We start from the raw sequence: 14,813 nt of genomic DNA, 5'->3' as shown, positions 1-14,813 counted from the left end.
TTTAATATACATATTTATTATCATAAATAATTGTGCCAGATCTTATCGTGCAACCCTATTCAAATGAGGTCCCCGCATTGCCCTTCCCCTTCGAGAGGGTGGGGCTGGCAGGGCTCTAGCAATACCGTCTAGAGCAGGTATTGGTTCTAGCCCGAGATGATTCTCATCATTTTTGACACTATAAATTCATACTAGAGGCGGGGGGGGGGGGCTGAAGAGTCTGACCTGATGGCCATCAAAGATATCCTATTGACCCTACTGCAGGATCTGTCTCCATCCCGTGCTCGATTTAACTTAGTTTGGACTCACGACGAAGTTTGAGCCCTGTTATCCTTTAGGGGGCATATTCATGAATCAAGAGTTTTTATTATAACGATCACCGGAATAAGAGCTCCAGTACAAGAACTCTGACGTATGATTTTAACTGTAATAATGATGGAGCTAATCATTGAATCACAGGGTGCTCATCTGTGATGTCGGTGAATATCTCATAAGTACTGCCCTGCCAGCCCTACCCTGGTAGGGCTGGCAGGGCACTAGCACGAAAACCCGGGACACACACACGCACACAAATCCCATCATTATTATTTTTCCACTATGAACTCAATACAGAGGAGGCCCTCAACGAATATCTCAGTGTAGGCGGGAAGGGACTAGCTACATTAAGGGGTGGGGGGGGGGGCCTGATGAGCACCGAGATGCAGGGAAAGGAAATTTTTTAATTTCTACATAAAATTGCCCTCTAACTTTGTTTTATTTAAAAGGGGGGGGGGATACATCGTGTTTCATTTCACTTGCATTGACCTGTTTCCTCTGCGCACGGAATTTCGATATATATGCATACTGACAAAAAAAATAACATGCTACCTTATACAACATATTTGATCATTTTTATCGCACCACGGTCATTTTCTGCACATGAGGGCTAATTAGACCGGGACCTACAATTTATTGCCGATTCCGAACTGCAGGCTTGTTTTTTATACTCACAGAGAGGTTGGCGCCCTAACCCCTTGAGGGGGATTCTCTGCGGTAGCAATTTTTTCTGCGGGCATGTCGCCGTTTCTGTTGTACCCTTGTCTCAGGAAGGTTTTCTGACATGGACGAACCGGGTATCGAACTCGCGACACATCCTTTGGTACTTTAGGCAAGAATCTTATCGACCTGGGCTACCGCACCCCCTTATACAACATAGGGAATTCTTTTCTGCTCACCAAAAAAAACTAGAAACCAGCAGCATTCATTCTCAGAGTCTACACAAAACGTTCATATATTTTGTAATTTTATTCACCATGGAAAAAATTGTGCCTTTCTTAGTCACTTTTGTCTATAAGGGGCCATTCAAGTATTACGTAAGCAGATTTTCATTCATTTTGTTTTTGTATTCTCGATACTATAAATATTCTAAATGTGCTTCCGTAGAAATCTTTTTACCATAAATGTAGAAATGCTTCGGGTGTTATCCATTAGAAGGTGCTATTTGTGCATGCGCTATTTTTCTTCTCGCCATAGTGCTCTTTTTCGTATTATTCTGTTCTTAAACAGTAATAAAGGCTTATGCAGTTTAAAAGATAATGCTTCCGAGCGAAGACCTCATATGATTTACCGGCCCGCTGATCTAATTTGGCTCTCGTAGTCATCTGCTGTGGCCCGTGACCTGAAACCCCTAATATTCATAAAAATGAATTAAGCGGCATATTTTCATAGGGGCCGTTCAAGTATTACGTAAACAAATTTTTAGCCATTTTTGGCCCCCCCCTACCTTTTCAGCAAAAGTCAGCAAAACGCTGACCCTTCCCTCCCCTCTTTGTCAGCAAAATTTCGTCATCAGCTCTGCCCCTCTGAATCCCAACTCATATTTTCATAAAGGGTGGTTGATGACGTAAGCATTATCCAACCCCCCCCCCCACTCTTGTCATCAAAATTCAGCAAATCGGAACCCCTCCTCCCTATCGGTGATGACGTAATACTTGAACGGCCCCATATCACTTGTGACCTGCGTCACCTATTACTAATCGTGACCCGTGATTACCGACCCGTTAACCCCCGTTACTAATTTCCAGAGGGCTAATTCCCCTTAAGTGACCCGCAGCGCACACATATTTTGAAATCACTTGTGGCACTGTTCCAGATGCGTCCCGCGGCACATTTGCAGATCACTTGAATAACCAGCGGTGCTGTTTTTCAGATCACTTAATTAAGTGACCCGTGACACGTTTTCAAATCAATGAAGTGCCCCAAACTCTCCTCAAAGTTGAACACCTTTGTGTTAACGGATGTGTGTCCGTGCCATTCATTGGATGTTATCATTTGTGGGATTTTAAGGTGTCCACGTGCCATTCATTTTATTGGCACTGGGGGGGGGGGTGTCCATTCCTTCCATATCATTTTCGTGGAAGGGTCCAAAAAGTTAAGAAAACCTTGTTTTAGCCCATTATAAAGGAAAATTTCGAGAAAGAAAAAAATCGTTTTCGAATCAATGCTTTATTGCCCTAAAGTTTTTCCTTTCGATGTTTGCCCTGATCACGAAATCGATAAAATAATATTCTACGTCACTGGTTTTTCGGATTGCGTAGGATATTCTCTATCAACTGTTGCGAGAGCGTTCATCGAATAGACTATCTCTGGAAAGTCGGGAGCCTCTTCGAGGACTCGCGGCTCTTTCTTGGAGGATCGAACTTCCACGACGGGTGATGGCTGGAGGCCTATTCACTGCTATACTGACTACGGAAGGTTTTGGATTGGTGCTACTCGAATCGGAGTCCTCGATATCGCTGGTGCTAGACCGTTTTCTCTCGGGGCCTCGTAGAGCAGTTCTTTGTCCAACTCCTTCGCTGTCGGTTGTGTGTACGGTACCGTCCTTGCCTTTCATAGAGAATCCACGACTACTCACTCTGGAGAATACCAAGCCTTCGCGCGCGTTCTTCACCACTATTTTCGTGGTATCACGGTACTTCGGAGTTATCTGGTACTCGTTCCCTTTCTCCTCTTTACCCTCCTCATCGTCTTCTTCGATTCCGTACAAGTGTCTCTCTCCCGCGTACCCTTTGCCCACGATTTCCTTCAGCTTGTGCTGCAGACCCGAAGATTTGACGACCGAAGCTTTGAGGACAGCCGCACATCCTTCATCGACTTCTTTCTTCACTTTCGAGATGCTGTCGGCTTTCAACTTCTGAAGGTAACTCAGATCTGCTTTGTTAGACTGCTTATCAGATTCTTCCTGTTGAGAGCAAGTGCCGCATTTCACCGGGGCTCTGCTGGCCGACGACGCCGGTAGGCTCACGGAGGATAGTTTGTCGCGATGATGATGGTGCGAAATTGACCTGCGCCTGCCGTCGAAGCCACCGGATTTCAGATCGTCTATTGTGTAATCGTTCCTTACGACACGCTGCAAGTGTGGCCCAACATCGCCACCTTCCGCGAACTCTGACCCGGCTATTTCAGCAGATCTGCCACAACACATGCATTTCGTGATGGCTCCGGATTCCGGGAACAGCGTGGACATGAGCAATGCTTTCAGACGCTTGAAGGCATGCATTATCGATCGCAAGCGGTTCAGCATTTGCATTTGCATCGTCTCGTAATCGGATATATTCAGCTTCAGCTCTAATTCACCGAACAGATCCTCTTTGGCCTTCTCCAGCGCCTTCTCGAGTTCAGCTATTTTCTCCATTATTTCACGGAGAGCAGTGGCGATATCCTCGAGTGCATTGTCGAATTCGTCTTTGTCCGCCTTCAGTTCAAGGTCCCTCTTATCCGCTTTGTGACTTATGGCGTCATTGAATTCATTCTGGTCAACCTTGGAGTGAGACAGCTTGTCCAATGAATTCTGGATCCTGCCGATCAATTTCTTCTTGCGCTTGTCCTCGGCCTCTAATCCCTCGAATTTTATTCTCAGGCTCTCCAACGCGTCGTTCTGCTTCCGAATCATTCTCTGCAGGTCTAACGTAGTGCCGTAAACGTCTTCTTCACCGGAGAGCTTCGCGAGTTTGCCACTCATTTCGCTGAGCTCTTTCCACACGTCTTCGAATCTCTGGTTGAGGTCTTGTGTAAAAGCCTTACCAGAAACCCCCGGTGGCTCGGTTTTTTCTCTCGCGACCATTGACATGAGCTTCTCGAAGTTGCCGCCATCACCGAAGAGCTTTTCCAGTTTCTCACTTCCAGCGGAAAGCTTCTCCAACTTCCCACTTTCACCGAGAAGCTTTTCCAAATTTTCGAAATTTCCCTTCAGTTCCTGCAATTCGCGCAGTTTGTTCAACATATCCACTAACGTGTCTTGCATTTCCGTTCTGTAGCTCTCCAATCCGTCCAACTTTGACAGCATGTTTTCCACCTTGGCTTGATCTGGAAAGTCTCTCTTGTCCATCTTCCTTTGCTCCAGGTCCAGAATTTTCTCCCATAATGTATCGAGAGATGGCGTCATGGTTATAATGCGACCATCCGGTGCCCTAATGGTAGCCGCTTCAGCAGTGGCGTCTCGACGTCTTTCTGCTGCACGAACGGAAGCATCAACATCCTCCACACTAATTACAGCAGCAGCTTCATCAAAACGATCAAGTTTCTCTGCATCCGCACTGATTCCAGCAACCTTATCGGCATCCATACCGATTGTAGCCTGAACTTCAGCAGCGGTCTTGCCGGCTTCTTCGACTCGTAGTCTCTCGGCATCGATAGCAGCGACCAGATCTGCAGCGGGGCCGACGGCAACCGCAGCCATTTCCCCGACTGGCAATATCCCAGCATTGGCCAAAGCAGATTTTATTAGGTCGTTGGAAGTTTTAATGAGGGCATTTTCGGCATGGATTGCTGCGTTATCAGCTTTGATCGCTTCTGCATCGGCTCTGATCGCGGCTGCATCGGCTTCGAGCATCCGCAAATGTTCTTCCATGCTCTCGATTTCTTGCTTTATGGCGTCCACCATTTGGCTGAAACGGTCACCTATCATATCAAGGGCTTCGGATAACCGTTCGATCCCTTCCTCTGTGTTTTCCAACCTCGTCTGGACGTTGGTCTCTCTCCAGCGCCCCGTGAAATCCTTTTCCTCGTCCATCTCCTGCAGCAGCTTCTCACTTTCGTCGGTCAGGATGGGGCTCCCTTCCTCCCTCTTTTTGATCACAGCCATTTCACTTTCCAGTCTTTTGAGACGTGCCGCAATCCTCTCTATTCTACGCCTCGTTTCATTGTCGATCGGCTTCTCCTCTAGTGGCTTCTTTTCTGAGTCAACTTCCTTCTCTTCTGGCGGCAGCTTCTTTCCGGGCACCCTCACGTGTTTGACCCTTCTCTCCCTAGACGGCTTTCCCTCCGATACCACTTCGTATTCGCCCTTTTCCTCCTGTTCCGGCAGCTTTTCCTCCTGTTCCGGCAGCTTTTCTTCCGGTTCCGACAGAGTTTCGAACTCTTCCTCGTCTCGCAGCTCGAGTGCAGCTACATCAGCTTCAAGTCTTTGAATATGTGTCGTCATGTTCTCAAATTGTCGCTTCATTTCGTCCATCACGTGGCACAAATGGCTGTTCAAGAAATCTATAGCCTGGGATAAACGTTCGATCCCTTCTTCTGTGGTGTGTAGTCTTCTCTGGACGTTTGTGTCTCTCCAATGTTCCGTGAAATCTTTGATTATGTTCTTTTTTGATGGCTCATGGCCGTGTTCTGACGTTTCATCCGAGTCGTGGACCGAAATATATTCATATTCGTCATCTAATTTTCTGAATTTTTCCCGGTCATCCCTTCCACTTTTCTTGTCAGAAGGACTTGCTTGCTCTTGGGATGCTTCATCTTCGGAGGCTTCAGGGACGCCCTTTTTTTTCCTCGCAACTTTTTTTATTTTAGGAGGTTGCCTCACTTTAACTTTCTCGTCAGTATCAGCTGCTGATTCACGGACTGCAGCCTCAGCGGTTTCTTCGCGAGGATCAGGATCCTCATCCCGTAATCCGGTAGAACGGACGATTTCCGGCTCCACTTCATCCTCAGAATCGGTGACTGGTCTTGAGTGGGGGCTCTTCGACTGGAACTCGGTCGATTCTTCACGTTTCTCAGGTCGACGCTTGCCCTTCCTCGTGGCTTTCGTCACCGCGGCGGGACTTCCGATGGGGCGTCTCGCTCTCACAGACTGCAAACCTGATTCCGATATGATGGTCCGGATGACAGTATGCAGTATGTTGAAGTTGACGACGCCAACCTCGGGTACGCAGAGTGCCAGATCTAGCAACTCTAGCAGAGTGTAAGTGCTGAAACTCATTTCTCTACTGAATGGAGCACTGCGATGAACCAAAACTTTGGGAAGGGAAAAAACAAAATTACCTCACCCCGCTTTGGTTAAATACACGGCTAACCCGTTCAGCGTCTGCCCACCATTTGTTATCGGCATCGGAACGAAGATCTCGAGGCCCATAAAACTAGACAAATAAGACTTTTTAATTTCCTACCATTGTCTCGAGCGGAAAAAAATCCTGTGGAAATAACTTCCTTCCGTATTTATTCATTTAGTTACTTTAGCCTCAGCTGAAAATAGTTAGATGAATCAGCTTTTTATTTCTGATGAATTTGAAATGTTTCACAGATTTTCCTGTGTAGATAAATACAGGGTATTCATAAAATTACTTTGCCAATATACGACTCCATAGCGGCCGCAAAAATCAAGTAATGCAAATGAATTCTGAACATTGTTCAGCGGTGGTAAAAAAATCGAATAGAATGCCCCGATTCATTTTCAAAAAGAAAGACCTGTTCGCGTTCTCTTAAAGTGATCCTTTTACTTTTCCGGCGCTTAGTTCGTCCTGGATTGGAACATGCCGTCAAGTTCCGGAGTCCATACTTACAGAGGGGCATTGACTTGGTTAAAGGGGGTGCAGAGAAGAGCTACGAGTGTTCTTATTGGCACATAGGGCTTGAGTTATGAAGAGAGACTTCATGTTTTGAATACATTTGCATTGGAAGGACGCAGGAGTATGTATGTGTTGCAACCCCGTCCCGCCCCTAAGAGTATGCAGGTAAAAGTTCTGTAGATTAAACGCCACCATCCTTCTCAGTACATATCCGACAGAGCGAGACGGAAATAAATCCTGAATCGAGTGAAATCTTATCACGACAATTGGACGAATTTATTATGTTTATCAATATGAAATAGCGATTATGAAAAATAACCAGCAAATGTGATGAATTTAGTACTATTTATCATGTTCACCAACGACGCTTGGGTATTATGCATAATTGCCGGTGAATATATGAATTTAAGGAAATTTATTGTAAAAAAAAAGCAGTCGATATATCACGTATACACTGTGTATATCTGCATTTTTGGGTTCAAATCAGTTATTTTTCTCTTTGGCTTGTGTTTGGTTTTGGTAACGGGAGACAATTAGACCTTTTTCATGATTAAATGGCGACGATTGGCTGTATTTCTTGCTATAGTTTCAATGAAATATATGGTCATTCTTGGGTATCAAAGATTTGTGAGATAAATAACTGACAACTCTAAGGAAAAACTGCCATTTATCACATAATATTTCTTTATAACTCACATATTTTTCAGGTATTTGACCTTCACCCCCATAAGATAAAAAATAACTCGCTTTCTCATAGGCGTACACTGGATGTTCTCAAGGGGGAACCCCCCTTCCCTTACGCACGCCAATGTCCCTGATCCCAACAGCAAAGTTTAATGCATAAACAGTCAGTCTATTTTAGTTGTAAGCCTTCGTGTTTAATTGGTTGTTTTCTTGAACAAGACTTACACTTGCGAGCAATAGATTGAAGATGCCTGAGCTATAGTAGTGAATAAATTCTGAAGTTCGGAGAAAATTGTTTTTTTAATAGCCAAATTATTTTCTTCCAGGTGTGTATTGTTGATGTAAATGAAGTAATTGCCAAAGAAACGGAACAGGAGTTCTCTCAAACGCATGGCAACAACGTTTTTTTCACGAAATGTGACGTCACTGACTACGCAAGTTTCGAAAGTAAGTGCTGTATACTAGGAACTTCACAACGCTGTATACTAGGAACTTCACAACGCTGTATACTAGGAACTTCACAACGCTGTATACTAGGAACTTCACAACGCTGTATACTAGGAACTTCACAACGCTGTATACTAGGAACTTCACAACGCTGTATACTAGAAACCTCAACATACGAACAGCTCAGATAAGGTGCATGGAAAAAGAATGAGAGAAAGGTCCCTCCAAGGCTGCCTAGGCCCACCTTGAACACCACCCTTAAACCTCGCAACAATTTATATTAATTTCAATAAAATGTAGGCTGACCATATTTACTCAAGAAAAATACGTGAAATTGGGATTCTAAATACGGGAAAATACGAGACATCGTCAATAATCGCCAAGAACAATGCCAAAAGTGCACAAAGTTGCCAAATATTGCTGAAATGACGAAAAATTGCAATGGCGGGAAACGAAGCGTTATTGCAAATTGCAGTGGATTAAAGTGAATTCCACGAAATAAACGTTCAAGACAAATGTGGGAGATTAATGTTCTTATTTGTAGTTGTAATTATCATAATATAATTTATGAGTTGAAAAATAATTTCAATCTTTTGACTTCAATATAGAATAAAAATCCAAGTAGGCGTCACGTAAAAAACAGGAAAAATCGGGACAATTTTGCCAAAAAGTTGGGACGGCCTGAAAAAGAAAACCGGGACTGTCCCTGAAAATACAGGACGTATGGTCACCCTAATAAAAATGTCATTTTAAGGGTCCCTCACGAACAAACGAAGAGTTATTGTTCTTCACCCAGTTGACAAATCCAAAAACGTCCAAACGCAAGGCCATCTCAACAGCATCACGAGACCCCTCAATAGCTCTGAGGGCCTTGCCTTACCAGACCTGAAGTACCAGCAGCCTCAATTTAAAATATGGCATATTGGAGGGCTGGACAAATCTATTGCCCGATATTTCCGGGGCGTGTAAACATTCCAACTGGGCATATATTTTTTTTTCGACCACATGCCCGTCGCTAGCTTGTTAAACGAATTTGCACATTTTCTTAATTTTTTCATCCATAATGATGCAAGTGTTCCTACAGAAACGCTTTGTTTGGCACAAGTGTGTAGTCGGCGTATTCTGATCTATTTTTACGGTCCTACTATTTAGCAGCTCGGTTTGGGTCATTGGCCCTCATATACTGCAACTGGGCTGTTCCAGAAAACGGGAAACCTGACTTCCAGCGAGTGTTCGCGGAATAAGAGAAAAGACATCTTAGATTTTGCATACAAATAATTGTAAAAATATATTTTTACAAAAAAGTTATATATTATATGCCCCAATTATACAGTATATGAAGTGCCCGAAAGGGAAAAATATTCTGCCATTGATTCTAAAACTGTAGAAATTGTTTATGCCGCATTTCTCTTGCACACAAAAACCATTGGAAAAAATATGCATCACAAAAATATGGGAATTCTGCTGCCACCTATCAAACAAAAACTGAATTATCTGTGATAATTTTTTAAGTAAAATTAGTTGGTTTTAAATCAGTATGCAGCATGATAACGAACAGAATGTGTTATTTATTCTATAGAGTATCTATATAGTATACCGGTTATATTTCGCGATGGATTACGATTTGCAATTACAAAAAAATATAGTAACCGGCATTTCTTGAAGCTTTTGAAATTATCAGATATTCAGCTTAAAAGTAAAAAAAATGTAGTTTCATACCACATGTCGTTCAGTTTCATTCTACACATCGGTTTAAAACCTATACCATCATTTTATTTTAAGAATTATTACAGATAGTTTGGATTTTATTCAATAGGTGACAGCAGGTGTCCCAGCTTGAAGCAGTTTCATGCATTTATAATACTAATGTATAAAAATATGAAGTATGATAAGTCAGATGTGTTTAAGAAATTCCCCTCCAATTTCCCCCCCCCCCCCCATCTTCTCGCAAATTATTTCTCTCATTCATGCCGGTTCGTGAAAATTTTCACTCAATTTCAGCGGTCTACAATCAGAAAAAAAAAGTTTGAAGAACCCCGAACCAAAAATCATACAAGGCCGGGGCTTTTGGGGCTAAAAGGGGTAAATTTAAATATTTTCTTCTTCCGTTAATACCGTCCTGTCTAAGTACCGGAAAAAAAAGTCACCCACTTTTTAAGAAATCACCAGTTCTATTAACCGTTAGTTATTTGAATCAGGTCATCACCACCTAGAGATAGAAGGCCTCTGCAGTGTTTGCCATAAACGTCATTCAGACTACCTATAGTTCGTTTCAGGTTAACTTTGCAGTGGAAGGGAAGCTACGAGGGAACCACATCACACGTTGCTATGACAACGAAAGCCTTTTAACCAATGTATCGATGCGCGGTCGCGGTAAGGTATAGCTTATTCTCACTGAGAAAAATCTTTTCACGTATAATGGTGACCATTTTTTTTTCTAATTTAAAATTCTTAAACGAATAAAAATCGATTCAGAACAATATTTTTTCAGTATTTTCTTCAATCATTCAAAAAATTGAAATATTCTGCATAAATGATCATCGTAAGCATCCGATATATGGGAACTATATTTTGTGGCGAAGGAATACACTCTCTACCTTTCTCTGCACTGCAAAGTTAACCTGAAACGGACTATAGCAAGTTTGCAACATTTTGAAACACAGCATCCTATTTCGTTTCTTCTTATTTTGGCATAGAATATACCTCATTGACTCACAAATACCGCATAGTGATTGGATGTGGGGCATAGAAATCGCCAATTCTGAGCCCGATCATTTCTTTTCCTGGCAACGATGATACTGGCACGAGCAGGGAATTTTTCCCCCCTGAATATTCTGAGGGAAAATGGACTACTTACTTGACGTCACAAGCAGAGTGCGAAGGACTTCTATCTCTAGGTGGTGATGATCAGGCACTTTCAATATCGTAATGAATTAGCTATCCTCGATTTTGTGAAGGAAACGATAATGTTAATGTAATGCAATCATTGACCAGGCATAAGTTGACGGTATGATTTCATGTCCAACACAGGTGCTTTTCGTCAGACCATAGCTGTCTTCGGCAAGATAGACATCCTAGTCAACAATGCTGGGATCTTAGATGAGCATAATTGGAGGAAAATGATCGACATCAACTTTGTAAGTACGGGGCGGTTATGAATTATGTTTCCAGATTCAGAAGCTTTCGAATCAGGGCGAATGCTCCTGTCATCGTGACAACGGCTCGCTTACCTCTATTTAGTACAACAGATAATGTCACTATAGTAAAGGAAAAAAACAGGAGCTTTCCTATCAATATAGAATTGTTATTTCTATTTTTTTTTCGGCCTTTGACCATCAAACTGACCACATCCTGAATGTATTCTTGATACACTTACATATACTACTCTTACACTTGGAAAAATTAAGAATCAATTTTCATTTCTTCCATCCAGTCGACCTTGAGCTTTTAAGCAAATGAGCAAATGCCAAAATGTTATTAGTAATGAAAACAAGAAAAAAAACCCCATCCAAATTGTTAGTAAGGCTGGACAGTCTTCTCTGAAATATAGTGTGGTCCAAAAGCCAGTTCACATTTGATAGTTCAATAATTCACGGAATAATGTACACGAGGGATAAAAATTGCCACACATACTACTTCACTACTTTACCGCACACCAACCTCGGTCATATATCGCTACATACGGCAATTTCCAACCAGTAGAGTTGGATGGGAAATGAAGACTCCATCTATTGGTAGTCGCCCCAGACTCGGCAGGTAAAGAACTTGCTTTTGATGTTCTTGCCAGGATTCGGACCCGTTTACCCACTGTGCCACTCGGTCGTTGTCGCACATGCTGGATACACCAACGATATTGAAACCTTGAAAAAAAATTACAAAAATGCCCAACAGATGACGCTGGACAAATTTTTAATCTATCCTTAATTTATATATTAATTAATCTTTGCTAACGGATGCATTGCGATGCTGATTCGCTCTCTTGTTATGAGAAGAAGCACCGTCTATTGGTTATTTTTGTAATTATTCGTTTAAAGGTTTCAATATCATTTCCAGCAGCCTTTGAAGCTGACATGGAGGGGACAATTTGATTCTGGTCTGCCGTTTCCAGCATATGTGTCAATTTTCATCCATTTAAGTACATTATTCCGTGAATTGTTGAATTTTCAAATGTTAACTGATATTTGCATCACCCTGTATATAAAGCCTTGTCTAGAATAACATCCACCATGCTTCTAGGTAACTTGGGTTCTTGTTTCCTGCGAATTTCGACGGTGATTGGTCAAAGTGTGTGGAGGGGGAAAAACGTACAAACACTCACTGATGTGTGTACACACACACACACACACAGGATTCAAATTAATTCGTAAACATAACAAACGACTTGTCCTTTCAAATAAGGATGTCTGGTAACCGTAGTTATGAATCGATTGATTACATTGAAAATAATATCTATGAATTGTTTTTTCGATTCCTAAGACTCTGATGCAATAATTTGCAGGTTGGAGTCATCAATGGCATCAAGCTTGCCTTTGATCACATGAGTAAAGATAAAGGTAGAGATGGAGGAATCGTCATCAACACGGCGTCGGAAGCAGGTTTGAATTAAGAGCTTCTTTTCTCGACTATATACTCTGTATATCCTAACGGTTAATGCAGTGGTCCTTAACCGGAGGTTGCCCGCACTCCTGGGAATGCGGGAGAACATTTTTGGGGTTGCGAGATAGAAAATTACAATCAAATAACGGCCTACAAACGGTACAAATATTCAACCATTATACTTCATTTTTGAAATATAGGTGGCAGCACTGAAAAATCCGGCACAGCACTAGATACGCACCAGAATGGTAGGTTTGCACACTTACACTTCCGGTACAACACACTAGGTAGTGAATTGCCCACGGCGATATACCTGAGTTGTGCTCGGTTTGAAAGAAAGAATCAAGCATAACGTTTGCTTAAAGATAAGTCTTCATTTCTTTATTCATCCTGCTGCCAGTTTCAACAGATTTATTAGCCGCTGTGGTGGTCATAGTGACGGACTCGCATAGGACCGGTTCGAACCCCACCGTCACCACAGAAGTGGTCGGCAGAAGTTGTTTCTCTTGTGATTCCAAACTTCGGGGCGCAAATGCGAGCCAATCTCCCAGTTGAAAAGTCTCGCCACAAAGAGTAACAGACCTACAACGGTACAAATGTTCAATCACTACACTTCACTCTATCCAATGACAGCACTGAAAATCAGACACAACACTATATACGAGAGGGCTTCAACCTTTTTTTCTTGTCGCGAGCGCTGGCTGCGCCCATCATCAAAACAACAGCACCCTTACGGCAAGTCCGACATACGAATGGAATGGAGAGAATCACGATGATTTCAGTTCTTGAATGGAATTTGCACAGGTGTTTAATTGGAACGTTGATCAAGTGCTCGTGAGCACCGAATCGGGCACGAGCATCGAGCACTCTTGGCGCTTCAGGGAGCATCATGATGCTCGCGAGCATCGAGTTGAAGATGTGCCCGCTATATACGCACTCAGATTGTTAGGTACGCTCACGCACACTTCCGGCACAACTCACCCGGTAGTAAATTGCCCATGGCGATAGACGGGAAATGTGCTCGGTTTGAAAGGAAGAAAGAATCAAACAACAATTACGACTTTTATTGACTGATTATTGAAATGATATAATAAAAGTTAAATACTTCCATTCTCAAAAAAAACCACCAAACTATATGCAGTCATTTTCACACCTTATTTTTTTAACTTTCGCTTGTAAAAATGTTTTTTTTTCCATTTTCGATTGAGGAAAAACACCATTAATACCCATAATATTTCGTAGTTTATTTACATTATTGTACCTTCTGTTATTAGTATACTATGCTTAGATTTGATACTGTCGTAAGTATGACTGAGGGGAAAACATCATAAAATTCAATCAAGTGGTGATGTAATAATGCTGTATAAATGCTTCAAACAAGCAGGACGTCCTAAAATTACTAACTGGACCTTCATCGCATCAACCGTTCACCATAGAGAGGAATGGTTTTAGTTTAAGAAATTCTCAAAATGTGTCACCCTGCATCGGTTTTGAGAGTGAAAATACAGCATGTCACAAAATAAAAGAAAAATCTAAATTTTTTACGGTCGTGCCCTATTCTCAAGAACCCAATTAGAAAGTTGTTTCCCCGTATTTCCTGAGGGGGGAAAATTCCACGTTTCCAAGTGCAATATTCCATGAGACATTTGAATTAAAAGAATAGCTTAAAAGTTGGGACAAAAGAACAGCATATAAATGAGGGAAAGGAAAATTGTCCGGTTAATGCTGTTCTTTCCCACTTTTTCTAAAGTTTTCGAATTCAAATATATCACTTAGAAACGTGAATTTTTTTTTTTTGGTTGACCTCAAAAGGGACGGGACGACAACTTTCTAATTAAGTTTTTTTAGGACACGATGTCCATATAAAAATTAAGATTCTTTTAGGACACACTGTATTTTCACTCAAAACTGATACAAAGTGATTTTTGAACATTTTTTGAAAATTTCTTGAATTGGAACCATTCCCTCTACGATGAACGGATGATGAAATGAAGGCCGAGTTTTAGGAATCTTGGGACACCCTGTATATTGTTGAACCGGCTGGAATGTGAAGAACAATTCATTTTTGAAGAAACCGAAATTTTGAAAAATGTTAAAAAACTAATTTTTTTTTAGTTTAATTTTCAAATTTAAAAAAGAATTTTGGCCGGAAAAAAGAATTAAATAAGAAGTAAAATATTTTATAAAAATTAATTAATATAGATAATTAGTGTAATTGATTATAGAAAGACATAACGAATAGAAAACTGATTATCCAAGGAGGTG

At 41.7% G+C, this 14,813-nt stretch overlaps 1 protein-coding gene across 1 annotated transcript in view; it reads left to right on the top strand.

Annotated features, from left to right (window-relative positions):
• Window positions 1–14,813, top strand: part of LOC149089654 (15-hydroxyprostaglandin dehydrogenase [NAD(+)]-like) — a 29,233-nt gene that overhangs the window by 10,701 nt on the left and 3,719 nt on the right. The window contains exons 2-4 of the mRNA XM_089235299.1: window positions 7,832–7,952; window positions 10,983–11,089; window positions 12,451–12,547. Of these exons, the coding sequence (XP_089091425.1) occupies window positions 7,832–7,952; window positions 10,983–11,089; window positions 12,451–12,547 (325 nt within the window). The remainder of the gene's footprint in view (window positions 1–7,831; window positions 7,953–10,982; window positions 11,090–12,450; window positions 12,548–14,813) is intronic.

This window comes from Pholcus phalangioides, unplaced genomic scaffold (assembly GCF_987345545.1).
Source record: "Pholcus phalangioides strain wild (caught in Gottingen) unplaced genomic scaffold, Ppha-v1.0 ptg000001l_1, whole genome shotgun sequence".
Taxonomy (NCBI): Eukaryota; Metazoa; Arthropoda; class Arachnida; order Araneae; family Pholcidae; genus Pholcus; species Pholcus phalangioides.
Note: the sequence above shows the minus strand (reverse complement) of the source record. Positions and strands in the feature narration are given on the sequence as shown.